This window comes from Fimicolochytrium jonesii, assembly GCF_025526975.1.
Source record: "Fimicolochytrium jonesii strain JEL569 chromosome Unknown EV422scaffold_20, whole genome shotgun sequence".
Lineage (NCBI taxonomy): Eukaryota > Fungi > Chytridiomycota > Chytridiomycetes > Spizellomycetales > Powellomycetaceae > Fimicolochytrium > Fimicolochytrium jonesii.
The window spans coordinates 134,015-158,602 of NW_026515687.1; the positions used below are offsets into that span (position 1 = coordinate 134,015).

At 53.0% G+C, this 24,588-nt stretch overlaps 9 protein-coding genes across 9 annotated transcripts; 6 read left to right on the forward strand and 3 right to left on the reverse strand.

Moving 5' to 3' along the window:
* Positions 1–82: 82 nt before the first annotated feature.
* EV422DRAFT_621552 (ankyrin repeat-containing domain protein) lies at positions 83–955 on the forward strand (the record flags this gene model as incomplete). Its single annotated transcript, XM_053074141.1, has 1 exon — positions 83–955. The coding sequence occupies one exon, from the start codon at positions 83–85 to the stop codon at positions 953–955; it is 873 nt and encodes a 290-aa protein (XP_052923650.1).
* Positions 956–6,652: 5,697 nt separating this feature from the next.
* Positions 6,653–8,559, forward strand: EV422DRAFT_601445 (uncharacterized protein; the record flags this gene model as incomplete). Its single annotated transcript, XM_053073699.1, has 5 exons — positions 6,653–6,753; positions 6,816–7,619; positions 7,684–7,762; positions 7,835–7,967; positions 8,035–8,559. Exons 1-5 carry the CDS (start codon positions 6,687–6,689, stop codon positions 8,557–8,559), a joined length of 1,608 nt encoding a protein of 535 aa, XP_052923651.1. The 5' UTR covers positions 6,653–6,686.
* A 212-nt stretch (positions 8,560–8,771) lies between these two features.
* On the forward strand, positions 8,772–9,302 carry EV422DRAFT_536577 (uncharacterized protein). The gene has a single exon (XM_053070837.1). It carries the CDS (start codon positions 8,871–8,873, stop codon positions 9,069–9,071), a length of 201 nt encoding a protein of 66 aa, XP_052923652.1. The 5' UTR covers positions 8,772–8,870; the 3' UTR covers positions 9,072–9,302.
* Positions 9,303–9,937: 635 nt separating this feature from the next.
* Positions 9,938–11,397, reverse strand: EV422DRAFT_536580 (TPMT family). The gene is made up of 4 exons (XM_053070838.1): positions 11,202–11,397; positions 10,973–11,120; positions 10,627–10,729; positions 9,938–10,536 (listed from the first exon to the last, which is right to left on the reverse strand). Exons 1-4 carry the CDS (start codon positions 11,323–11,325, stop codon positions 10,165–10,167), a joined length of 747 nt encoding a protein of 248 aa, XP_052923653.1. The 5' UTR covers positions 11,326–11,397; the 3' UTR covers positions 9,938–10,164.
* Positions 11,398–11,532: 135 nt separating this feature from the next.
* Positions 11,533–13,210, forward strand: EV422DRAFT_621554 (Caleosin related protein-domain-containing protein). Its single transcript, XM_053074142.1, has 2 exons — positions 11,533–12,628; positions 12,691–13,210. Exons 1-2 carry the CDS (start codon positions 11,718–11,720, stop codon positions 12,860–12,862), a joined length of 1,083 nt encoding a protein of 360 aa, XP_052923654.1. The 5' UTR covers positions 11,533–11,717; the 3' UTR covers positions 12,863–13,210.
* Positions 13,211–13,781: 571 nt separating this feature from the next.
* EV422DRAFT_498529 (kinase-like domain-containing protein) lies at positions 13,782–15,040 on the forward strand (the record flags this gene model as incomplete). Its single annotated transcript, XM_053068024.1, has 4 exons — positions 13,782–13,955; positions 14,047–14,343; positions 14,413–14,707; positions 14,784–15,040. Coding segments are annotated over 4 exons (1,023 nt in total), but the record flags the coding sequence as incomplete, so codon positions are not given.
* Positions 15,041–15,760: 720 nt separating this feature from the next.
* On the forward strand, positions 15,761–16,105 carry EV422DRAFT_498674 (KA1 domain/Ssp2 C-terminal domain-containing protein; the record flags this gene model as incomplete). Its single annotated transcript, XM_053068035.1, has 1 exon — positions 15,761–16,105. The coding sequence occupies one exon, from the start codon at positions 15,761–15,763 to the stop codon at positions 16,103–16,105; it is 345 nt and encodes a 114-aa protein (XP_052923656.1).
* An 18-nt stretch (positions 16,106–16,123) lies between these two features.
* Positions 16,124–20,055, reverse strand: EV422DRAFT_536587 (DDHD domain-containing protein). Its single transcript, XM_053070839.1, has 7 exons — positions 19,660–20,055; positions 19,190–19,588; positions 19,041–19,128; positions 18,436–18,955; positions 17,702–18,370; positions 16,240–17,633; positions 16,124–16,156 (listed from the first exon to the last, which is right to left on the reverse strand). Exons 1-6 carry the CDS (start codon positions 19,695–19,697, stop codon positions 16,564–16,566), a joined length of 2,784 nt encoding a protein of 927 aa, XP_052923657.1. The 5' UTR covers positions 19,698–20,055; the 3' UTR covers positions 16,124–16,156; positions 16,240–16,563.
* A 142-nt stretch (positions 20,056–20,197) lies between these two features.
* EV422DRAFT_536588 (Neutral/alkaline nonlysosomal ceramidase) lies at positions 20,198–23,429 on the reverse strand. The gene is made up of 6 exons (XM_053070840.1): positions 22,556–23,429; positions 22,066–22,492; positions 21,501–21,995; positions 20,713–21,433; positions 20,507–20,582; positions 20,198–20,435 (listed from the first exon to the last, which is right to left on the reverse strand). Exons 1-6 carry the CDS (start codon positions 22,996–22,998, stop codon positions 20,369–20,371), a joined length of 2,229 nt encoding a protein of 742 aa, XP_052923658.1. The 5' UTR covers positions 22,999–23,429; the 3' UTR covers positions 20,198–20,368.
* Positions 23,430–24,588: the final 1,159 nt, after the last annotated feature.

The window sequence follows — 24,588 nt, forward strand, 5'->3', positions numbered from 1 at the left end:
GGCTTTCCCATTCCATCTGCTCTTAGCGCATTGCAAAGGAGAAGTCGTGGTGAATCTTCTCTGCATATCCAGTGTCTATAGAATGGTTACCCACGCCGACGTGCTAAGGGCCTACCCAACCGGTCAAGATATCGCCAAGTTGCCGAGGCCTCTATGGACAACGTACATCCGCCTCGGCATGGCAGACATGCAGAACGCGATAGAGAAGGCAGCGGAACATGCTCATCTGGATGCGATGAAGCTTCTTCTCCGGCCTTGTCACGATGCAACTTACGCCACCCTTTTGAATAAAGTTGGTCCCCTTGAGTGCTTGGACGATGATGGTGAGATTGAAACCATTCTCGAGTCTCCGCTCGCACACGCTAGCCGCTTGGGTAATCTGGATATGATCAAGCACCTCATATCCATTGGAGCCGACGTGAACAGTGACCCGTATGCATTCCGGGACGCATGCACTTATGATCACTTGAACGCTGTCGAGTTTTTTGTGCGCATCGGCGTCAATGATGACGCAAAGCGATCGGGATTCCTATTCGCTTGTTTTGAAGGACATCTGGACGTCATACAACATCTCGTAAACAAGGGCTGCCGGGTAGACGCCGAGTGCATTGGCTGGGCAGCACAACGCGGGAAGTTCAGCAAGAAGAATTCCCTTCAGATCATCAAGTATCTCGTTTCTTTAGGGGATTGTTTAGCCTTTGATGACATCCTAACAGACGCCATAGAAAGTGAAGCCGATCTGGAGACGATCAAGTATCTAGTATCGCTTGGCGCACAAAAAGACGAGATGGGCCTTATTGCTGCATGCGCGATGGGTGATACTGAGAAAGCTCAATTCTTCGCACTGCGTATACGGAGGGCCGAGACGCTAGTGGAAGCTGCGAGGCTGGCGCGTTCTCAGAATTGTGATGATATACATGATTACTGCATGAAGGTAGCGCGCCTGTTTGCGTGAGAAAGTATCCGATTCTTTTGTACCAATGCTTCCACAGAACATGATTCTTTCCGGAACGCTACGAGACCGGCTACTGGGTTGTTTCATCGGCGGCATCGTTGGTGACTCCTTTGGTGCTGCATACGAGTTCAAAGAACGTGACAGCTATGAAGTGTCTCCCAACATGGAAACCACTGTATTCAATATGCCACCGGGTTCATTTACTGATGATTCGTCCATGATGCTATGTCTAGCTGCATCACTTATTGAAACGGGTACCTTTTCCCCTACAGATCAGATGGAAAGATATGCACGGTGGCGAAAAGAAGGTTACATGTCCTCAGACGAAAAGAAAGGATGTTTTGATATCGGGGTCACAACGAGCAGGGCGATCGCACGTTTCCTTTTCAACCAAGAGCTCCGCGAGCGGAAAAGAGAAGCCGCAGAAGCCCCACCTTTGACCGAGTATCATGGCCTGTCTGACGAGAATGATAGTGGTAACGGCGGGATCATGCGACTAGCGCCGGTACCCATCTTCTATCATAGGGACATAGGAAGGGCCGGCTACTATTCTGCACTCTCCTCTAAAGTAACTCATGCGTCTCCAGAGTGCATCGAAGCAGCGGGTGTACTCGGCAAAATCATAGCAAGCCTTCTACAAGGAGTTTCAAAGGTACACGCTGTAGTAGAGCTACCTGCATCTCTCGTAAGCGGATTGACGTGTGAAAAGGTCATACACATCTGCCAAGGTACATTTCTCCGGAAGCAGCGAGACGAAATCAAAACAAGTGGGTATGTCATCGACACGTTGGAAGCAGCGCTGTAGGCTTTCTCTGTGACAGATTTCTATGAGCAAGGAATGCTTCTTCTGGCCGGTATGGGCTGCGATGCGGACACCGTGTGCGCCGTATATGGCCAGATCGCAGGCGCCTATAATGGTTATGAGGCCATTCCGAAACGGTGGGTAAACGCGCTCCAGCGAATGTCACTGATAGCGGAGATTGCGACAAGATTGCTTGAAGTTACCGAAGTGATGTCTACGGCGTTGGGGCGGTGAGCGGTTTGAGTTTATCGATAAAGAGGGGGTGTATGCATACGTATAGCAATGTGTCGCGTCGCTTTGCAATCATCCTCGCACCTACTCACATCAACAAGATCCCCTTGCAGCTATGTCCGGCGATGAAAGCATCGAATGGAACATTCAGAGCATCGCTGCAGCCCGAGGGCGGTTGTTGGAAAGTACCGGACCAACGCACATATTGTTTGCGAAACTCCTTTGGCGAACTGCGGAGATCAGTTTGATGAGATGCCAGCTTCGTTCCGGATGCATTCGTTGGACAAAGGCCGACGGGGGAGAAACAATCATGGCTATATCAGCACGTGCCCTGCAGCAAACTTACGAGAGGATTCGGACCGATGTGGGCATTGCAAAGGAAAACGACATGGAGTCGGAGGTGGTGTCTCAGGATAAGCAGGATGATACATACGACATCGAGAAGCAACTCTATTGCCTGACAGAGTTCCTGAACAGCCTCTTTGCAGGCGACTGTTTCGCATTGGTTGGCAAGACCTTTCTCGCTGACACCGTGGCAGAATGGTACAGCAAGTTGACCTTCATAGTCGCTACCATGGTGCGTTCCGTTATTGTGTACCAAGTCCTAGAACTGGGCTTTCCCCGCAAAGCGGACGACCAGGAAAAGCTCGCGCGCAGAGCGATGTCCGAATAACCTTGCACGAAGTCGAGGAAGTAGTTCGTGAACCCGAGAAAGCTTTGAACTCCTTTTGTTGACTTTGGAGTAGCCCAATCCTTAATAGCTTGGATTTTCGAGGGCGCGATGCAAACACCATGTCTTCACAATATGTCCACACCATTCGAGTTCTTCTTTAGCCCATATGCACTTTGAAGGCTTGATGAAAAGGGCGTGTTCTTCAAGTTTCTTCAGGATACAATCGACGTGTTCCCGATGATCGGCTAAGGTCTTGGAGAAAATGAAAATGTCGTCCAGGTAGGTAGCAAGGAAATCGTCGTAATCTTTATGGAAGATCTTATTCATAGGACGTTGAAATGCAGCAGGTGCGTTGGTAAGTCTGAACGGCATGACCAAATACTCGAAATGTCCGAAGCGAGTTCGTATTGCCGTTTTTTCTCGATCTTGTTTTCGTATAAGAGGACAATGGTATGCTTCTCGAATATCGATAAGCGTAAACCATTTACAACCTTGAATGCGATCCCTCATCTCACGGATATTGGGTAAAGGAGTGCAATCTTTCTTGGTGACAGCGTTGAGACCTCGGTAGTCCCAACAGATGCGTAATCCCCCATCTTTCTTTTTCGCAAAGACGACACTAGCTCCCCAGGGACTTGAGGAGTGTTGTATCCATCGTTTTTCGAGCATCGAACTGATTTGTTTCTTATGTTCAGCGAGTTCTTCTTTGTTCATGTGCCGAAGAGGTTGCCAAACGGGGTCAGCACCTTCAGTGAGTTCGATCTTGAACTTATCTTCTCGCGATCAGGGGGTAAACCTTTCGGTTCCTTGAAGAGCGTATTGACGTATTTATTTAGGATATCTTTAAGATGTCCTGGATTTCCTTTAAGCTCTTGAGGAGCATCCAGTATTTCGTTAAGAGCGAGGCGACAGACCGTGTCTTTTTCAAACTTGTTCCGTCGCCAAGCCTTATCGAATCGCTTAGAAGTCATTTCTGTGACTTGAGGATTGCAAAGGGCATTGGCTTGAGCGAATCAAGAAACATAATGAGGTGCAGCTTGTAGAGGACGTGTATCCACAGGTTTAATGATCCGAACAGGTCGAACAGGTCTTTTATCGTAGACCGGATCTTGTTGTACATCGAAGTAAGGGTTGTTGTGTTTCGGGATATATTCGACATCTTCCCAGTTTCTTGAAGTTCTTTTGCATTTGATGGTGACAGACTGCGGTGCGTTTGGTATAGGGCCATGATTGGTCCAGCAAAGGATAGGTAAGGTACTCATCGAGAATTGTTCAGCGTAATTAAAGAAACGTCAAAAAGGCGTTCCAATAATAGCGTCGTAAGCCAGATTACTGACTAGCCAGGAGAGTTGTCCAACTAAGAAAAGCGACTGAGATTCAAGATCCCATAGATCTAACTTTTCCGAAACGACCGTGTTGAGAATCATGTAGGATTCTTTGTCGGCCAGCCATATCTGCTTTGGTTCAATACCTTTCTTGGAAAATTTGTGCTTTTCGACGAATGTCTTGTCAAGAAATAACCCAGTTGCGCTGCTATCGAAAAGAACACGAGCAAACTTGTTTCCGATGCGACAATGAGAGACCCAGAGTCCAGCAGACAGTGGTTCGAAGGCAGGTTTGTCGGTAGGATCGTATGTTGTAGGCCGAGCAGAGCTACCGAGGGGCTCTATCGACCTTGGAAAAAACTCAAAGATTGATTTGTAGTAGTATTCGTAGTATTCGCAGAGTTGACGGCGTCATCGAGAATTTCCGTAATGCGTGACCCAGCATCAACCTGCTTGGCTGAACCTTGTTGTTGATTAGGTTGGCGACTGCGCTGCGGAGTCTGAGCGCCACGACCGCGCTGTCGAAAACCACCGCGTCGGTTCTGGGTTTGCGAGCCTTGCTGTTGATTTTCAGGATTTGACCAGCATTCAACTCTCCAATGTCCCATTTTGTTACAAAGGGGACAAGGAGTCGTTGGACGTTGACGAGGAACATGAGTAGTTTGCCATTGTCCACGTCGACGAAAGGGTTGTCGACACTGGTAGGGAACTTGACCTGCAGTGAGACGGCTCACTCCAGGGGGATAGTATGACGTACCGAGGGCATTGAGCCCAAAGGTCATATCATCTAAGTCTTGCTCGAATTCCGTAATTTGAGGATTGGTGTAAGGGGCGAATCGTCCGCCACAACCACCGCCACGACTACCTCGACCGCGGCTGGCTCCATGGCCTCCACAAGCACTCGATGCCGAGGCAATTGGACGAGGCGTATTGGCTTGGTTGCCATCAGTGAACCCGTGAGCCACATGAGCACGACGAGCTGCAGTGATAGCTTGATCGAGAGTGATAGCGGTGTTGATATTGGTAGTGCCCGAGACTTCGAAGTTCGTCACGGCTTCAGCAAGATAATGACCGATTACCGTATTCTTGAGAAGACCGGCCTTGAAGTATCGAATCTGATTGATAAGGGGAATGGTGCCTTGAGTGTTATCGAGACGATGAGCGGCTTCAAGCTCATTATTGGTGTCCCGAAACTCCTTGATATATTTTTCGAGAGAGTCACCAAGCTTAAGACCGGAGAGCTTGAGCTCAATAGTATTACGCAAGTTGCGAGGATAAAAGTGAGGGACAAGAGCCGTTTCGAAAGCTGTCCAACTTGCGGGAGCGCCAGAGGTGTAAGTCGTATTGTACCACTCAAGAGCAGTACCCTTGAGATAGGTAGTGAGCGTAGGGGCATACTCTGCCATAGTAAAGGGTATGGCGTTGGCAGCTCCAGTACCGTCTGATCCAGCTTGTACAGCCGGGACAGTAAGAGACTCGAGAAAGTTGTGGTGAGACGTAACGAACTCTTCGATCTTTTTGGCAGCTTTGGCGCCATCGTATTCGACGAGCTTGTTCTTGCGAGCGTCCATAAGAAGTCTGAAACGTTCGGCTTGTTGGACATCCTGCGTAACAGCACGCTCCCAAGTAGCGAAAGCAGCTGCGACAGCCGCAACGATAGCTTGAGTTTGTTGGTCCATTCTTGCTTGTGAACGAGTGTAAGGGGGACGTCCGGTAGAGGGGCAACGTTGACGAGGAATGTCTTGGTGATGCTAGCGGTAGGTGGTGCTACCATGTAACGTCAGAGGAAACGTAGATGATATTGGGCTTTTCTGAGAGGGCTGAGAGCAGTGTATTGTAGTGAAGAAAAAAGTAAGAAGCTCTTCGCAGCGGCCGCTCGGCTGACAGCTTTATATATGCGCTGCCAGTGGGGCTTGCGTGGCTTTAGTGAGGCTTGGCGCCTTATGTAATGTATCACCGAGAGCTCGGGTGGCCAGCCCGGGTCTCGGATGAAGTAGAAGTAAAGAGATATAATATGAAATACAAGTGGAGATGAGATATCCCCGACACTGAGAGCAGTGTATTGTAGTGAAGAAAAAAGTAAGAAGCTCTTCGCAGCGCCCGCTTGACTGACAGCCTTATATATGGGCTCTCAGTGGGGCTTGCGTGGCTTCAGTGAGGCTGGGCGCCTTATGTAATGTATCACCGAGAACCCGGGTGGCCAGCCCGGGTCTTGGATCAAGTAGAAGTAAAGAGATATAATATGAAATACAAGTGAAGATGAGTTATCCCCGACAACCTACGCCGACCCCAGTAACGAATTCGGGTTGTCTACCTTTGATCACACTACGGCGCGCGCAACAGCAACAGGGACGTCTCCGATGCTGTCTGCGATGCTTAGTGACGGGTCGGGTAATGCTGATAATGTTTATCAGCGGATCGAGACCCATTTTGGCACACTTGCACGTAAGTTACAAATGGTTCAGTTGCCTTTGTCCTCATGTAGCCGGCCACTAATGTGTGGTATTATAGAAACATGCCCCAAACGCCGCATGTACTTTACCTCCAGGGAGGATGTCGTCGCGTTTGTCAAAGAACGCTACAATCAGGCATTCATGAAGGAGTGTCACCAAACACGTTTTCGCGAGATATCGGCCTTCCATGAGGGATCCATACTTTGCGGCGCTGGCCAAAGCAAAAATGGATTAAGGTCAGCGAGACATGTGGGGAATGTATGCCCCTTACCTGGAATTCAAGTGGCGCAAAAAGGGGCAGAAGCTGTCTCTAGGTAAGGTGACCGGACCGTGTTCCCGCATGCATTGACACAGCGCACTCATCTATGTATTATAGACGACATTTTTGCTCCGGTTCTCCCAAATGACCCTCTCGCTATGCGGCCCGGGGCGCGGATCCACCAGTTTGTTGACAAGGCTGCATGGGCACAGAACCGGGACGGAGACCACCAGCCCACACCAACACCTGGCCCAACCCACACTACCACACCCAGCGCCATCTCAAACCCCAACATTGGCTTTGCTTTCGGCGGAGTTGACGACGGCGGCGGTGGAGTTGAAACCATGGTGGACAGCGGCGGTGGAGTTGAAATCATGGCGGACAGCGGCGGTGGCAGTGGAGTTGAAATCATGGCGGACAGCGGCGGTGGCGGTGGAGTTGAAATCATGGCAGACAGCGGCGGTGGAGTTGAAATCATGGCAGACAGCGGCAGTGGAGTCGAAACCATGGCAGACAGTGGCGGCGGTGGTGGCAGCGGCGGCGGTGGAGTTGAGGGAGTTGACAAGGACCAGGCGCGACAGATGATGAAGACTACCTATGATGAAAAGCGGCTGCTAGATTTCGTTGCGCAAATGGCAGAGACCATCAACACACTCCGCACCCAGACAGATGACTTGGCAGCTCAGCTCTCTTCGGCAGCTCAGCTCTCTTTGGCAGAGCCCAACATCGAACCAGTTGAACCCGTCGAACCCGTCGCAGCCGCCACTACTGAATCTCCTACGCACGGGCGCGTCAACAATGAAGAGCTAAACCCCGACCCCTCTGCAATGAATATAGACGTTGACGGTTGGTGGAACCGGCCGCCGGCAATGTGGAAAGGCGAGCCGTGGCCAAAGGTGGATGAAAAGCAAAAATATGCCGGTGGACCAGTGGGCTCTCGGTTGCGGCAGAAAGGAAGGAGAAGGAGACCTGAGGATACCGGCAGGGTCGTCGATCATCGAACCCGCTATCATTCGGCGGATTGTCAAAACCGATTGCTGGCTGAACGATCAAGCTGTCAACAGGTCCGTTCCCGCTTTCCCGTGCGAGTGTGTGTCATTGTTGTCACTCACTGATGCTTGTCTCTGGATATATAGGTGGTGCGCGTTGTTACAAGCCAGGTCATCACGGCGCCCAACCATTTATCCGCCACTGCTAGCCGTTGGATCCACTTGGCTCCAAAGTGTCAAAATGGCACGGACATCCAATGTCCCTATTCGGCTTGTTCCGGTAAGAAAAGTTACTTAACCGTACCGTACTTAACTAAACTAACTTTCCTTTTTTGTTTTATGTTAAGCGGTCGATCAACGTTGCAGAGTACAACATACTGCTATTCCCATCAAACCCAGATAATCTGCACTGGGTCCTGTTCCCAATACTTGTCGCGGTGCCGGCGCCCAAGTCCGCAAAACCCCTGGGCCCCCCTGGTTCGCCATTAACCAGACACGAAAACGTATTCCTCGTTTTATTTGACTCAAAGCCTCGCCCGAATGATGACGACTACGTTGATAAGATGGCCAATATCGGCTCCCTCTTGTGGGATTGGTACATTACGGCCACTGAAGCCCCGCTCAATCACACACCGACACCGACGGTTGATGCCCTCTTCACGCCTCGACAGACCGATGACCAGAACTGCGGTACATTTGTGTGCATGATGGCTGATGCCATTGCCCGTGGTGCGGTGGGTGAGGCCTCGGAATCATGGGCCGATACGCAGACCGCCGTCAATGCCCGCCATAATATCGCTCTGAGCATCGTTTTGGCGACGTTTCTTAATGATGGGGATGCTCATCAGTATATGAATGTGACGAAGTGCTAGATCTCTGGTGACTGTAGCCGTAGTCCCTTCAACAGCATCATTGTACAGCAGTAGTCAAAATGCCGTACAAACATCCGGCACAAAATGGAGGGGCTTGCCATTGACAGTGGAATGACAGGAGGGGGTGAGGAGGCCCACGCCACGCTCTGCGACTGCTTGCGCGAGTGACCTTGGGACGACAAACCCCCACAAACGGACATGGCGAACGTGTTATCGACGAACAAGCTCTTATTGTTCCAGCCACCGACAGGCATAACGCAAGCAATGCCGTAGAAACCTCCGCATCTTTCAACGCCGTCTGGACCGCCACCATGAATACCGACATCGGGGCCTCCAGCTTTCGCGCCGGAGGGGCCACCCACCTCGCGATACTCGGTTACGACACACTGTGGATCCAACGCTGGGGTCGCTGGTCTTCAGACGCGTTCGAACGATATATCCGCACACATCCTAGCGTTCACCTCGCGGTGCGGCAGAATTCCGCTCCTATTACCCGCCCTGTTGTATACTAGATCTATTTATCTGTGGCTCATCTCCGCCCATCTCTTCATGTATATTTGCCATTTGCTCAATACAATGCCAACCTGGCCATCTTTATCTTACATACGGGCACTCCCCGGCTTGACGTGCGGGGGCCAAATTTCTCCCCAAAATCCATTGATGGCTGACTAGTACAGCGTGGGGCGAAAATTGGTCCCCCGACGCGACGCACTTTCCGGTTTGACGTGCGGGGGCCGAATTTCTCCCCAAAATCCATTGATGGCTGACTAGTACAGCGTGGGGCGAAAATTGTTCCCCCGACGGCGTCGCGGCAATGCGATCTCATATTCGCTCTACTTCACATCTGCGTATCCGGCAACTTGCCCTGGCATCTCACCTCTCATATCGCCGCCATCTTTGGGTCGGACCGCGCACGGGGCTCATTTCTCGAACGCATATCATCTCTCATATCGTCATATGCATCTCATTTACCATATCGCCGAAGTCGGGTCTCGCCGTGCGCGATCCGGCGTCGTTGGGTCCAAAGATGTGCTGGATCATATGTATTTATTATCGTTGTTAATATACGTGTACGCCCGCGAAGGTCGCTCGCTGGCTCTTCCCAAAGGGGGGAGCCCAGTGGAGCGATCAAACCTCTTCCCCTCTTTTCTACTCCGAAGCGCATGAACCTAGCCCTATCACAACTAGGAGCTCGGCACAGCACCCTTCTCCACCTCCTCCTACGTCGACATCTCTGCACCTCCTCCTACGCCGACATCTCTGCACCTTCCATCTCCGCACCTTCCACGCAAAAGTGGGATGTATTCCCCTTCCGTTGGCAAGATTCGCAAAGTGAAACCGGGCATTTCTCGCACTTCGCATCCACCATATCCCCTTACCCATCGCCACATATGCACACTGGCGATACCAAATACATTGCATAATTAAGCGTTTGAAGATTGTTAAACGGTTCCGGTTGACAGAACTGTGGTTGAAAGGGATGAACTTTGAGAACACTGACATGAATTTGAGATAGTGTCTGAGGCGTTTATTCTACATAGTGAGTCTAGATGTCTGAATGCTCTATATACTGAATGTCCGGGGAACAGTTACTCGGCAACGACACTACTTCCTCTTCCAGACAGCCAGCTTCTCGCCATACTCCTGGCGCGTCCGACTTTCGAAAGTCTCAAGAACATCCTCCATGAAGAGTTTCTCAAACTCCGTCGACAGAAGCGAGTCGTACACCTCCACCGACAGCGCAAACGGAGGCCCACCCTCATGGTCGCTCAACGGGTACATGTACGTGATCAAATGCCCACCGGGCGCGATGATCTCCGCCATGCGTTTGCCCCAGTCCTTGCGGAGGGTGGGCTGCAGGGCGCAGAGGAAGGTGTGGTCGTACACCACGTCGAATTTCGTGCCGAAGGGGTGTACGAAGAAGTCGCCGGCGAGGAATTGGGCTTTTTGCGGGGAGATGGATTTTTCGTCTCGGAGCTGGATAATGTTTATCGGGTAATCAGTTATATCCTCTTCTTTCCGTGCGAGTAAGCCTCGTGGTTGAACTAGTGTATGATGTTGTCAAACCTTCTCTGCTTTCTGCATCGCGACGGGCGAAAGGTCCAGTCCGAGGGCATACTCGCACCCAGGCGATTGAGCGAAGAGATGAACGTCGTATCCGCCTCCACATCTGGTGATTCATCAGGATACATCGTCAGTCAACCATCAATCATCAACCATCAACCATCATCCGTCGACCATCAACCCAACATGAAGCATGATGCGTGTGTAAAAGAACAAGCTCGCCTTCGCATTCCTTCGCTTCGCTCACGCGAATCAAGCTTAAGCATTCTCCTCGCTATCGCTCGGATCCTCAAGCATTTCTCCTGGTCCTTATGGCCCAGTAAGCCTCGCTATCGCTCGAAAGACATACCCAGGAACGAGAATCTTGCCCTTTGTGAGCTCGGGGTACTCGGGGGAAGCGAGTAGGGACCTGAGTGCGGGTGTTGAGGCCGCGTGGTCCCAAGGGGTCAAACCGAGGTCCCAAGCGTTCTTCCAAGTCCCAGGTCTCACCAGGGCCTCTGTGGTGTGTGTGTCGGGGGTGGGAAGATTGGTCAGTGATCGTGCTGGGAAGGTGCGGGATAGAGATCAGGCAGACATACCGTGCAGGGTGGACCAAGCGACGGGGTCGTTTTGGTGGTGGAGAGTGTCCTGTGTCATGGCGGAGATCTCTGTCTGCCTCTGGGTTTGGGGTGAGATTGCGGGTCTCTCCGTTGCAGTGGTCATCAGGAAGTGGAACGAGCCGCAAGCCAAAGTTCTAAAGATTTTTGGGTGCCTTTGGGGGCCCGCGGGGGGTTGGGACCCGACGGACGCGCTTGCGAGTGAGTAATGGAATGATATGGCAATTTGGCCAAGCCGCGAGGGATGGATGAGGCAAGGGCGCAGGAACGCGTCAAAAGGCAAGCAACTGATGAGAGTGCGCTGCCTGTATTCCCCAGATTCCCCCTCCTGTCCGAGGCCGTTATGACGTTTGCGGAACCGCAATCTTATGGAGCCACGACGTTCTCCACTCTCCACACAGCCAATACTGTAAGACCGTCTCCGCACTCGTCAGCCGCTCCAGCGTACAGTACAGTACAGTTCTTCAAGCCTCCACATCCACATGGAGGGAGTAAGAGATGGAGATCCCACCTTCCATCCCCGCAGTGTCAAAGAGAATCAAAGCAAAGTCGCAACGAAAACGCACTGACGTGCAAGCCGTATTCGCCTCGCCGCCGCCATCTGTCCACGAACCCGAAACTGAACAAGCCCCTGCGCCCACTGAACCCGTCCTCGCCCCAAACACGACGATGGCATCTTACGAGCAGCAACAACCACCGGAAAATGACGCCGACGTGGGTCCCAAACACTCTAGCTATGGCTCGGCATCTACTACTACTCGCAGCGGAAACACCGGCGGCAGCAGCGCCCTAGCCGCTGCAGCCTCTAACAGCTCCGTCGCCGCCTACAAAGCGGAGCAAGACGGTATTCTCGAACGCGCCATCGCAGCCCGATCCCCATCCCACAAAACCTCCACCAACAACGTCAACACCCGCGGTCTCACACCTCTCCAAAAGCACGTTGGATTCTGGGACCGCAACAAGGACGGTGTTATCTGGCCTTGGGAGACCTATGCTGGGTTTTACGCGCTCGGCTTCAACCCCATCATCTCTTTCACCTCCGCGCTCGCCTTCCACATCCTCCACGTCTCATACCCCACCCACGACTCATGGGTCCCCAATCCCTTGCTGCCCGTTACAATCGCCAACATCCACCGCGCGAAACATGGCAGCGACACAGAGACGTACGACACCGCCGGCCGTTTCGTAAACGAAAAGTTCGAAAACACGTTCGAGGCTTACTCCAGCAGGCCCAAGAAGGATGGTCTCACGTTCAGCGACATCACGACCATGTGGGGCGGCAACAGGAATGTGTTTGACTTTGTAGGCTGGAGCTTTCAGTTCTTCCTGTGGACGTTCTTGTGGGCGCTTGCGGCGGATCCGGTCACTGGAGTCTTGAGCAAAGAGGATGTCTTGAAGCAGTATGACGGGTAAGGGTCTCCCTCCTCCGATGTCTTTTACTTATCGAACACCTACTGACATTTTTCCATAGTACACTCTACTACGAACTCGAAGACCGCCGCAAAACCACAAAGCTGCCCTGGTACCGCGGCGGCACTGGGTTCGGTAGCCCCGCGTCCACGCCCGGAGCGACCAAAATCAAGCATACCGCGCGTAAAGTCGCTCAGGACGTCAAACAGGGCGTTGGGTTGAAGGCTCAATAGATGCTCTTGGTGTGGCAGAGTGGATGAGCGCGCGGAAGGGAAGGGGAACGCGAGGGAAATACATTACTGGGAGAGGAGAGGAGGAAAGGGAGGAATGGGAATGCGCCAAAACAGGACGGGCAAGGTCTGCAGGATTGGGTGGAGAGCAGGCTCGGAGGCTTGTCGATATGGATGCACTACTTTGAAATCATATCTGTACTATATTTTTTCTTCACTCGTGCGACCACCCCGCTTGCGAGCAGGAGGGGTCTGGCATGGCACAGCTTTTGTATCATTTACAATATGTTTTTTTTCGTATTCGAAGCGGCTAAAATGAAACACTGGGAATTGAGTGCATATCACTTGGGGAAAACACGCTGTTAAAACTGCCTACGTAATACTCGCGATCGTCAGGTCATGCACCTCCGCCCTTCCAAGCACTCAGGGCAAATATGCAGAGATCCCACCGGTACAGATGGCCATCAACCTATTGTCCGCGCGCCTAATTGAACACTTCTATGTTGGGTTGGGGGATCAACATAACTGTAGCGCCAAAGCAAACATCTTCAGGACATTCGTGCCACTCGCATCCCTTAATATTGCCATCCTGCATTCAGTTCGAGCTCCGAGGCGCTTGGTTTTCGCGCGAGATATTGTACGATTTATGGAATAGGCGGCGCCCGCACGAAACAAATCGAACGCCAGGTCTCGCTCTCGCCCACCGCGCGTTGGCGTCTCCATCGGGACAAGTTAACTTTCTGCGTCGAAACGTGAGGGAATTTTAGGTGCGGCTCTCGATGATTTTGATTTGTCAGCTCCCATCTACACTCCCCACATCCAGGCATCCAGGCTCTCACTAAAACCCAAAAAGCTCCCCAGCAGTCTTCTCCATCCCATCTTCCAGCCACCCAACCGCACGGCCCACTTCACCGCACAGGCCATGAGTACCTCCTCAGCAAAAACCTCGGCGTCCCGAAGTCGGCGGGACAAAGATGACACCTCCAATCCCGATGTGCACCTGCTGGCCATCGGGAACTATCATTTCCAGAAGACGGTCGGCGAGGGGAATTTTGCCAAAGTCAAGTTGGCTAAGCATAAGTTGACTGGGGTGGAGGTAAAATGCGACGGTTCATTTCGTTCGTTGGGTTGTATTTCGTTCGAGGTGCATAAAGTTTGAATGAGATGTCTTTTTGATATGTTCATAGGTCGCAATCAAAATAATCGACAAAACAACCCTCGACGAAAAAAAGCTTGGTAAGCTCTACCGCGAAGTGCGGATCATGAAACTCCTGCACCACCCCAACATCGTCAAGCTCTACGAGGTCATCGAGACCAAACACACCGTGTTCCTCGTCATGGAGTACGCGTCGGGGGGCGAACTGTATGATTATTTGGTTGTGCATGGCAAGATGAAGGAGAAGGAGGCCAGGGCGAAGTTTAGGCAGATTTTGAGCGCGGTTAGTTATTGTCATAAGAAAAGGGTTATTCATCGGGATTTGAAGGTATGCCTGTCTTCTCAAGTGTATTACTCGGAAACACTCGCTTTGCTAATCAATATGTGGTGCATCCAGGCCGAAAACCTCCTCCTCGACGCCAACCTCGACATCAAAATCGCTGATTTCGGGTTCAGCAACTACTTCGACCCCGAATCCAAACTGGACACCTTCTGCGGGTCGCCCCCCTACGCCGCACCCGAGCTCTTCCAGGGCCGGCGATACACGGGGCCCGAGGTCGATATTTGGAGTTTGGGCGTTATTCTGTATGTCTTGACCACGGGGTGCTTGCCGTTTGATGGCAAGAACTTGCAGGAGATGAGGGAGAGTGTGTGTAGGGGAAAGTATCGGATTCCGTTTTATTTGTCCGATAGTAAGTACATCTGCGCGATACGGAGAAAAAATACTGGGTCCGTCTATTTTACTGATGTGAACGTTGTGACCATCAGCCTGCGAGAAACTCCTGCGAAAATTCCTGGTACGAGACCCCTACAAGCGTTCGGGCCTGGAAATGCTCATCGACGACCCGTGGATCAACGAAGGACACCCCGACTCTCCCATCTCGACCGACGTCTCGCAGAAAGTCGAAGAAAACGACAGCATCATCCGCCTCATGGTTCAGAAATTCAACTTCGACCGCGACGCCATCTTGCAGAAGCTCAGGGAGAACGTCTATGATGAAGTGTCGTCGATCTACTACCTGCTGTACTACGAGAAGGGCACGCGCGATAAGCTGGGAGTGGATTTGTCGACGCCGCCTACGATACAAGTCCCGAACCCGGCTTCGCCTACGAAGGAGAAGGGAGAGGGGACATTGCAGGGCGCCAGCTCAAAGCCGTTGATGAGCCGTATCGACGAGGACGGGGTCCTGCCGCCCGTGGAACCGGCTGCCGCTGAAGAAGCCGCAGACGTGGTTGCAGCCCCTCAACCCCGCCAAGCCACAAAAGTCGTCACGCGTAGACGTCGGTTCACCGTCGGAGGCGAGGCGGAGATCAATAAGTATGCCGAGGAAGATGAGGAGGCTGCTGCGGGGCTCAAGAAACTGCAGCAGCAGCATGCCCCGACCAAAGACGATACGGCTACCCCGGCGCCGATGAACGCGCCCTTGCCCGGCCGACCCGCGACGGCCGTCCCCGCCCCCGTGGCCGCCATCCCTCGCCAGTCGTCCGGCCTGGGCGGCGGTTCCGGCACCGTCGACGCCGGGGGTCAAGCGCACGAAGGCGGCGATTCCACCCAACCGGGCGAAACCGGCGGCGTACAACGTCGCAAACGCCACAACACCATCGTCGGCATCCTCCGTGGCGGACTCGGCCGTCGGCCCTCGGATCTCATGGGCGTGACCTCCCCAACCGCCGACAAAGGCGGCGACGTGATCGGCGGCGCAATCGTCCCCACCGTGGCCTCCCCCGCCGCCGGCGACCACTCGATGACCGACACCCCGACAGGCTCACAAGGCTCCGACCTCAAATCCGATGAGAACAAACCGCGCTCGCTACGTTTCACCTTCAACTCCAACACCACCTCCTCCAAACCCCCAGACGATATCGTGCAGGAGGTCATCAACACCTGCACGATGCACGATATCAAGTACCGCCTGCCCTCCCGTTTCGTGATAGAGTGTTCGTTGGTCGATGGGTTGAAGTTTGAGGTGGAGATTTGTAAGCTGCCGAGATTGAAGAATTTGCATGGGCTGAGGTTCCGGAGACTAAGTGGTCCTGCCAACGAGTACAAGGATGTCTGCGAGAAGATGTTGGGGAGTGTTGCGCTGTAGAAAGGGTTTTTCCCGACACCCGGCTTCGTCAACGATATACCTTGTTCTCTGCTGTATTAGTATGCTCAATGTAAGCTCATATAAATATCGGGCCATGAATGATGCTGTTGGGGTTGTTGGGACACGAAGCATACCAAGAAGCCGAACTAGGAAACACTCTCTGCAAATGGACAACGGTGTTGATGTCAACTTGATGTATTGAAACCCAGAAAATGCCAAAAAATTATGTGGTGGTATCTACAAAGGTATTTGGATGAAGGAGAGGGTTGCAAAAATCCCTTCGACGCATCCCTACGATGCTGCTGTCCCATTGAAGGAAAACACAAGCATGGACGCGAACCGAACGCTGGTAAGAATGAGGCTCGTAATGATCGACACCAGAATATGCCTAAGATAACAAAGGATGCATTTCAGTATTTCGTGACCGGAATAGTGCTGCGAAAGAAAGCATCAACTACTCACAGTATCGAAAACGCATTCATGGCCGCAATCTCGTCCAAAAGTGTCGGTGGTATCTGAGCAGCGAACGGCTCGCTGAAGGTTGAAAAGTCCGGAAAGTCCGTCGGCAGGTATGACTGCAGAGATACAGCCGAGTCATACACCATCTGGCTTAGCCCTTTCGCTTTGATGTCGCCGCTAAGACTCCCATCTAATGACGATCCTCCCGTGCCCTTGTCCCCCCGGCGTTGATTAATCTCGCGATCAGAGGATCCGCCCTGTCGGCCTTTTCCCGACCCGGAAGCTCCCTCACCGGATGAGCCGCCACTCACGATCTCTCGCCACGCACTGTCCCCACTAACTTCGCAATACAGCTCTCTCAGGATGAAGAGAGCGCTGTCCGGGTCGGACCAGTAGTTCATGTGAACCCCGAGAGCCGATATATAGGGGTTCTCCAGCACGCCTTCCTGCAGAACGTAGTCGATTCTGCCTCGTGGATTCAGAAGCTCCACGTCGGTCGCGTTCTCTGGTGATGGTCGGACGATTTCGTGCATTTCGACCGACGACGCTGGCGCTGTTGCTGGCAGGGAGTCGTTGCTGTTCAGATTTGAGCCGGAGGATGCCAGTCCGGCTCCGTGAAGCTCAGCCTTGATGTCGCTCGAGGCACTCGACGCTTCTGCGGTGTAGGCCGGGGCTTTGAAGGCATTTACCATCGTTACGACCCGCCCGACATGGGCAGTAAACCCACTAGTTATCCCCGCCGTGGTGGACGTAAGTCCCGCTCTCGCGGCTTCAAACATGCTCCGACCGCGATCTGCTATCCCCGTCCCAAGGTCCTGGATCCCGACAATGGTTCCTTTGAGCCCTCCTTTGGTATAGGGTATAGGGACGGGCTTCAATAACGCCAAGTCGCGGTTAATGACGGGCTCGATGCGGTAGGCTACCGGATCGTGCGGGTGGAAGATGTTGTAAAGCGCCTTTACGGCAGGGCGGGCTATGCCGTCTCCGGCTAGAGAGGGTGTGGAGTTGTCGAAAGCCTGAAGTTTCTCTCCTTTTAGGAGGAGAAACAAGCCGACTGGTGATCCTACGACTGGAATAGCAAATATGTTAGCGACATTGATGAGACAATGAAACGCGGGAGCGCAAACCTTAACTAACCGAAAAGACGATCAACAGTGAAGTCGAGATGCCCATACGTCATACTGGGCCGTTCCATCATCCCCTTCACTTTGGTATCCTTCGTTTCCCCATCGCTCGCCCGGTGCAAAAATTCCGTCAAATCCACCTCAGTCGCCTTCCTAGGCGAACTCGGGGCATCCGCACTCGCTTGCTGAATCGGATTCTGCGCCTGATTGCACAGAATATCAAAGGAGAGCAGGCTTCCCAGCGAATGCCCCACGATGGAAACTTTTCCATTAAACTTTGGGTTACGTTGGATGAAGAGATGGTATATCCGGTTCAGCTCTTCTGTGACGTGCTGAATCATTTCTTGCCGATATCGTGGCGTCATGTATAGCAGCACGTCCAACACCACGTCCGACACCAATTGCCGGATCCCGGGCACTCCATCTAACGTGATATCCTCCAGCACAGTCTCCACGTCTTTCTCGTCGTCGGCGGCGCCTTCAGCGTTTTGATCTCGAGGAGGCTTCTCCTTTCGTGCCAGACCGAACTGAATCTTTTGCCGCCATTGGACTGGTAAGATCTGCACACCTCCGTCGTCGGGAATGCTGATCAGGCCAGCTCTTTTGCTTTGCTTCAGTTGATCCTTTGCTGTCGCATATTGCTGTGACGCGTTTTTGATCGTCCGGCGGAGTAAATTACAGTCTAGAGAATAAGAAGCTTTAAGCGATGTGCATCCCGCGAAAGAGTCTAAGTTTACCGTGACATACCATGGACGAAGTTGACTGCTTCCACCCTTTCGCCCAATTTCTGACCAATCCCATGAATCACGAGCACAAGGTGGTTGATAGTTCGATCCTCATCATCCGTTTCCTTATAATCCTCAGTTTCCTGCTTTTCTTGCAGATTTTCCGCTTGCTCTCTCGTGAGGGTGCCCGTCGAGCTCCCAGGGGCGATGTCCGAAATCAACGAAGAGAGCGACACCCCGTTAGCCGCACTCAAGGCCGAATCTGTTTGTGGGGACGGCGCAGCTTCTGATTTTCCGGTAGGTTTCCCATCACCAGTCTCCTTCGCCTTTTGATTTTCCTTCTTCTTTTCCTCGGCAGCTTGCGCCTTTGTCTTTGTCCGCAGCTTTTCGACCTCATCCCATCCCCGAATCAGTCTCGTTCCCCCAATGTTCATCACGGCCCTCCCGATTTTGCTTCCAAAGTCATCTGAGAATTGCGTCGCGGAGTGCGCCCCGTCGTAAACGATGAACTGGTTCATGTAGGGCCCAAGTAAAGCCCATCGCTAAGGTGGCAATGTACAAAATCGTGATTAGCTATCTGCGAATCAGTAATGCGCAACGATTGTAAAATAGCCCTGCGATTGTTACCTGCTCAGTCGTAGGTGGTTTGGTAGGGAACTGACCCGGCGAGGCTGCCGAGCCCGACGTTTGCCCAGACAGCCATGGTTGAAATTTCCTGATACGCAGTTTGTGAGATGAGAGACTGAAGGTGGGTCTGCGGAAGAATGATACCCTACATGTATCCATCTTCAGCCTGCCTTGAGAGATTCTCATCGCACGGAATATAGTTGCCGCCAAACGCTGCGTAGAACCACGTCCCTCGCCGAATATCGTACGCTGGCCCATTCCAGTATACGGGGTACGTCTCCATCTTCTCAATATCCGCCTCAAACAACTGATCTTCATTGACGGGCACCATGCCGTCCGGGCCCAGCGTGATCGCGTTCTTCTCATCCCCACTTGCAGCCAGCCTCCTTTTTCTCTGAGGCTTCGTTTTCCGATATGCGACTTCCAGCTTTGCGGAGTCCTTTTCCGAGAAGGCCTTCCATGTTGCTGGAACCTTCTGCGTGGTGGCCGCGGACGCTACTCGAAAGGGTGAGTCGTCTCGCTTCGGAACATCGACGGCGTGAAACCAGCTGTGAGAGTAGTTTGAGTACTTTGGGAGAGTTGAAGTTCACTCAAGCCCTGGGGCCACTGCCGTACTTACCGGACTTTCAATGGTGGGCTGTGGACATGCGTAGACATGGTCGCTACGAGACCGACCTCAATTTCAGCCCTGAGCCAGCGGAAGCGGTCGTTGAGTGAGTCAAGGTAAAGCTGTTAAGAGACCTGAAGCACGGTCGGAAACGTTGTTCGAATGAAGGAGGTAGTCCACAAAAGTCGCGGAGTTCTGTACAAAGTTGTGTTCTGTGATCTGCACCAAATGACGTCGGAAATGAGGTGGTGTTGCTGGACAAAGTTCGCGGGAAAGCTTCCTCTCGTCCGTCTCTGGTTCTTTGAGTCGTTTCTGAAGTCGCTGGTATGCAAATACAGTATTTGGTTGTGGGTGCTGTTCTGGAAGGCACTGCCACTTGTCAACTGGGGGCAGGTGCACAAGCGACTCTGGTGGAAAGTTGCCTGAAATTGCTCTCATCACGCCGCCATCCAGGCGGATCAATGACATACCGCGCCAAGTCACGTGGACCAAGTCAAACTTCATTTGTGACATTGTCTGACTGTCAAAACACAGTTGATTTGAGGCACTCCTCCGACCCCGCTCCGAATTCAGCGCCAGCAATATGGTCTGCATATAGTCATCATATATTTGTATCATTATTTCGAACCATACAACTAGATTCACAAGCTGTAAACTAGCGGCGCGGGTGCCGGCATGCCTCGCTTGACGGGAAGCTTGAAAAGGAGAGCGGCAATCTAATTCACGCGGCAACGACGAAAGCATTGGTCGCTCCAGAGTGAGAAGTGGTTGAGAATAGCGTCTTCGCTCTAGGAGTGTTGGTGAAGTCTCACAGTGAGGAAAGCATCTCGAAAGACGTGTCTGAAGAAGTTGGACATACCTCCCCAAATAACGCAACCGGTATGTTCCCGGGGCTGCGGCTTCCGATCCACCGACTTTCCATTCAACGATGCATCCTGCAGAGAAACGAGAGGACGAGGCAAACATCAGCAAAAGGACTTCTACATCCCATAAGCGTTTCCAAATGCAAGGAACGACATCCAAGCGTTGCGAATTCGACTCAACTGCTCTCTGTGGAAGACTCACTGCTTTCAGCCACTCCATTCCTCCTCCACGAGTACTTGGTATCCCAGCTCGCGTCGTCCAACACTATCTCCCACTGCGAAGCGCCGACTTGTCGCTCAACCGTCATGAACGTTGTGGGAGCGCCTCCGGGGAGAGCCGCAACAGGTTTGACGCCATTGGCAACGATAGTTTTCGCGTCAGATCCACCATTGCGCGGATGCGCGCAGACGAACTCGGCGGACACTCTTTCGCCTTGCTTGAATGGGCCTGCAGCCGGTTGGACAGTCACGCTGCCGAAGCCTTGTCCTATAGGGGCAGTGTCGAGCACGACGGGGGTCAGGAAGTTGACCTCATTCGGGTTAGGTGGGGCCGCCACGACTGGGAAGGCCGGGCTCGCGGGTGGGACCGTGGCTGCTTTGAAGGAGCCCGCCAACGTCTTGAAGACCTGGACATGCGCCGCGAGAGTGTTGGGACCATATGCCGTCGACCCGCCCTCGTAGCGCTGGACTTGGTATTCTTCCTTGGTAGTGATGTAGCTGGAGTACGAGTTGGTAAGACCCGACACGATGATCTCAGCGTCGGCATCGGCGGTTCCGTCGGCGACCAACTGCGCGAGCACGCCCGCGCGCATGCGGCGGCCGGACATGGTGGAGATCTCGCCGGGAACCCCCATGATGGCGAGTTTGCGGGTGATGAGGAAGAGGGTGTATGGGAGCTGGTTTGATTGCCAGTCATACGGCGCCTGTTCGGACAATCCAACGCGTCAATGCCAGAAACATAGTTGCTCCAAGTCCAACACATAAACGCACCGTCATCTCCCCAGTAGCTAACAGGATAACCTTCGGGGCCTGGCAAGTGATGAGTTCTTGCGATGGCGGCTTCAACAAATTCCTCACAAAGTTCCAGAAAGGCTTGTTGGACGCATTCGGATCATTGTCCCCCTGCCAACTGATCCCAGTCGCAGGTTTGTCCGTTGTTCCCGCAGAGAAAGAGTATCCCATCGCGGCTTTGCACACCGGACCCGTCTCTCCAGCCAGCTTGATATCGGGAAGGCTGACCCAGGAGTGGCGGTAGTCGACCACGCCGCCCGTCAAGGTCTTGGTGGCGCTCGTGGTCAGCTGTTGGGCTTTGTCTAGTTGTCGCTTGCCGATGATTTCGGTCGACAGGATGTCCCCGCCGATTTCGTAGCCGGGGCCGCGGCCGAGGCACTTGGTGATGTCTCCGCCGCAGGAGTCTTTCCCGCCGTCGCATGGGGCGCCAGTGTCGATGCAGTGAGCTCCTTCGGTATTGGCGCTGACATCACCCTATGAAATAGAAGCTCAATATGAACTCTGAGCGAAAACAGACTTGGCTCAATAGGAACCCACAACTTACCGCATTCGTCTGTGCAAAGGCACCCACAAAAGTAGGGTTTCCAGCAGCCTTCTGCTGCAATTCCCAAAGGTACGACGCATAGCCCTTGTTATCCCCCGAAACAAGATGATTCGAGGCATTCATGCTAACAGGATGAACAGCGAACCAATTCACCGTCCCCCTCAACCTGCCCGTCGCCGGATCCTTTACCGACAACAAAACCATGTCCCGGTCCACATCGTCCGTGTACTGTGCGCGCTCGCTTGCGGGGTTGTTGAGGTAGGCAGTAGGGGAGCGGTTGATGGACGCGTTCTCGAGTCGGCCTTTGTTGATGTTGACCGTTGCGGGGGAGAAGTTTGTGTGGGCCTCGACGATGGCTTGTGAGATGCCTTCTGCGATTGCCTCACGGGCGCCGGGGGTTAGGCCGAAGTTCGTAACCTGGGTAAGACTGCGGGAAAGATCGTTAGAGAGATGTTTGCGGAATACATCGCAACATGGGACAATCACATACAAGTTGTCCTGGTAGCCCCCAACCCCCGAATGCGTGTGGGTAGCCGACATCATGATATTCTCCACGGAATACAGCGCAGCGTCCGCGGCGGACAGCTTGGCCCGCAAGCTCGTCACAACCATCTTCAGCGTGCGGTACGAAGGCCATCCCACATCGGTGGACACATACACCACGCGCCGGGCGGGGTTCGCTTGCGATGCGAAGATGAACGCGCGGGCTTTCAGGCGTAAGTGGATGCCGTTTGCTTTTTGGCTAAGGTCGGCGTACCCGCCCATGGTGATCTCGCCGATTGGGCCTGTGACGTCGGCTTTGCCGACGCCTACGAGGAGGCTGGGGCTTTGCCGCTTGGCGTGGATGGGAGAGGCGGTGGCGAGTTGAAGGACATGGTGGAGTTGGCAAAGGAGGAGGGCGGCGATGAGAAACTTGTAGACGGTGGACGACATCTTGTCGGATTACTCAGACGTACAACCGCAAGGGAGATATATTCGAGGGGCGAGAACTGGACCCAGGCTTCCCGATGCCCGCTCTCATACTTATAGACTTTGATACCCCGTCGCGGAGAACATTCCCCGTTGTACTGTTTTGCTAGCCTGCTAGTGGAGTCTCGACTCAGGAAATGGGTACTGTAGGCACCTGTTGGATCTCGTGCTTAATAACCCCTGGGATTCCGTTGAAGCACATGAACAGGGCGGTTTTAGCGCACGATAGACGGAGGGATAGTGATAGGGCTGCATAGGACATCCGCCATCGTGACCTAGGGTCCCATCAGGAGTCCGGACCGGTGTTGCTCCCCCGGGTCCCGACGTTTCCTAAAATGCCCCGCATCATGCACAATCAGGATGAGAGACCTACAGGATGCATTGAGCATCCGAATGTACAGATGTATGTATGGGGATGAGATAGGCCGTCGAATGAAGCGGGGAGATTCATCCGGTGCGCCGCAGATCCGATGCCATCATGCCGAAGTCTCAACGTCCTATATTGAGATATCCCAGTCAAGGGTTCAAGGTTCCCCGACGCACAACTTTGTTGCACGGAACAGCGGAACAAGAATTCCGTGATCGCGGCGGCGCAGCTAAATTGACGCCGGGCCTGTTGTATGCCGTCAGTGATCAAAAAAGCATCCGACTTATGCACAAAGTATGTAATTGCTCCTTCATATTGCATGGCTGCATCCTGTCGGTGGGTTAGCGGTGGGTGAGAATCTGGTCCAGGGGATGTCCCATACTATCAATCAGTCCAATGTCTGTCACTGCGTCCTCATCACCTCCTCACGACTCCTCCCGCTCCTCAGTTCACCCGCGCTCGCGTCCCAACTTGTGAGATCAGCGTGAGGAGGAGCCTGGCAGCCTGACTCAGGGGCCGGGGTTGAACTTCGGATCGCTTCAGAAGAATCATCGGAACTCAATCATACGCATCCCTGATTCGCCCGTCCCACCTCTTTGCCTCTTTGCGCAAGTCCGCTGCCGCACTCGGGGCGAACCTCATCGTGAAGCAAATGCTGCCCGTGACAGGAGGGATGGAAGGGGAACAGAGTCAAAAAAAGTAAACCGAGTTGAGAGGGGGTTTTAAGGGTGCGTTCGTTATACGGGTTGAGACGTCCAAAATGCACCCGCGACCTCGGATTGAGGCCTGTGTGAGCGAATCACGTAAGCTCACCTTACGTGTGGCGTAGTCGCTGTCCCACCGCAAAAGAGTTTGTACCACCCAGCGCTCCTCTGCCTCGCGAGTATAAAAGGCCAGCACCTTCGGCCTCCCCTCTCAGATTTTCTTCATCCGCCCACGGAGTTTCGACTGAACAAATAAGGGATTCGCCTTTTACTAACCCCTTCTGAGCCGGAGCTTCACCCAAAGTGGGTTAAACCCAATTTTTTGTCAACCCTCCTGCTTCCTTACGAGGAATGGGAACCCCGTATAAAAGAGGAAGAAAATATGAGTTGCAAATGTGAGATGAACTCCAAAGAGGGGGAGAGTGAAACGTACTCTCAAGACGAGGTCGTTGTATGGGGGGAATCTTCACCCAAACCTGTGTG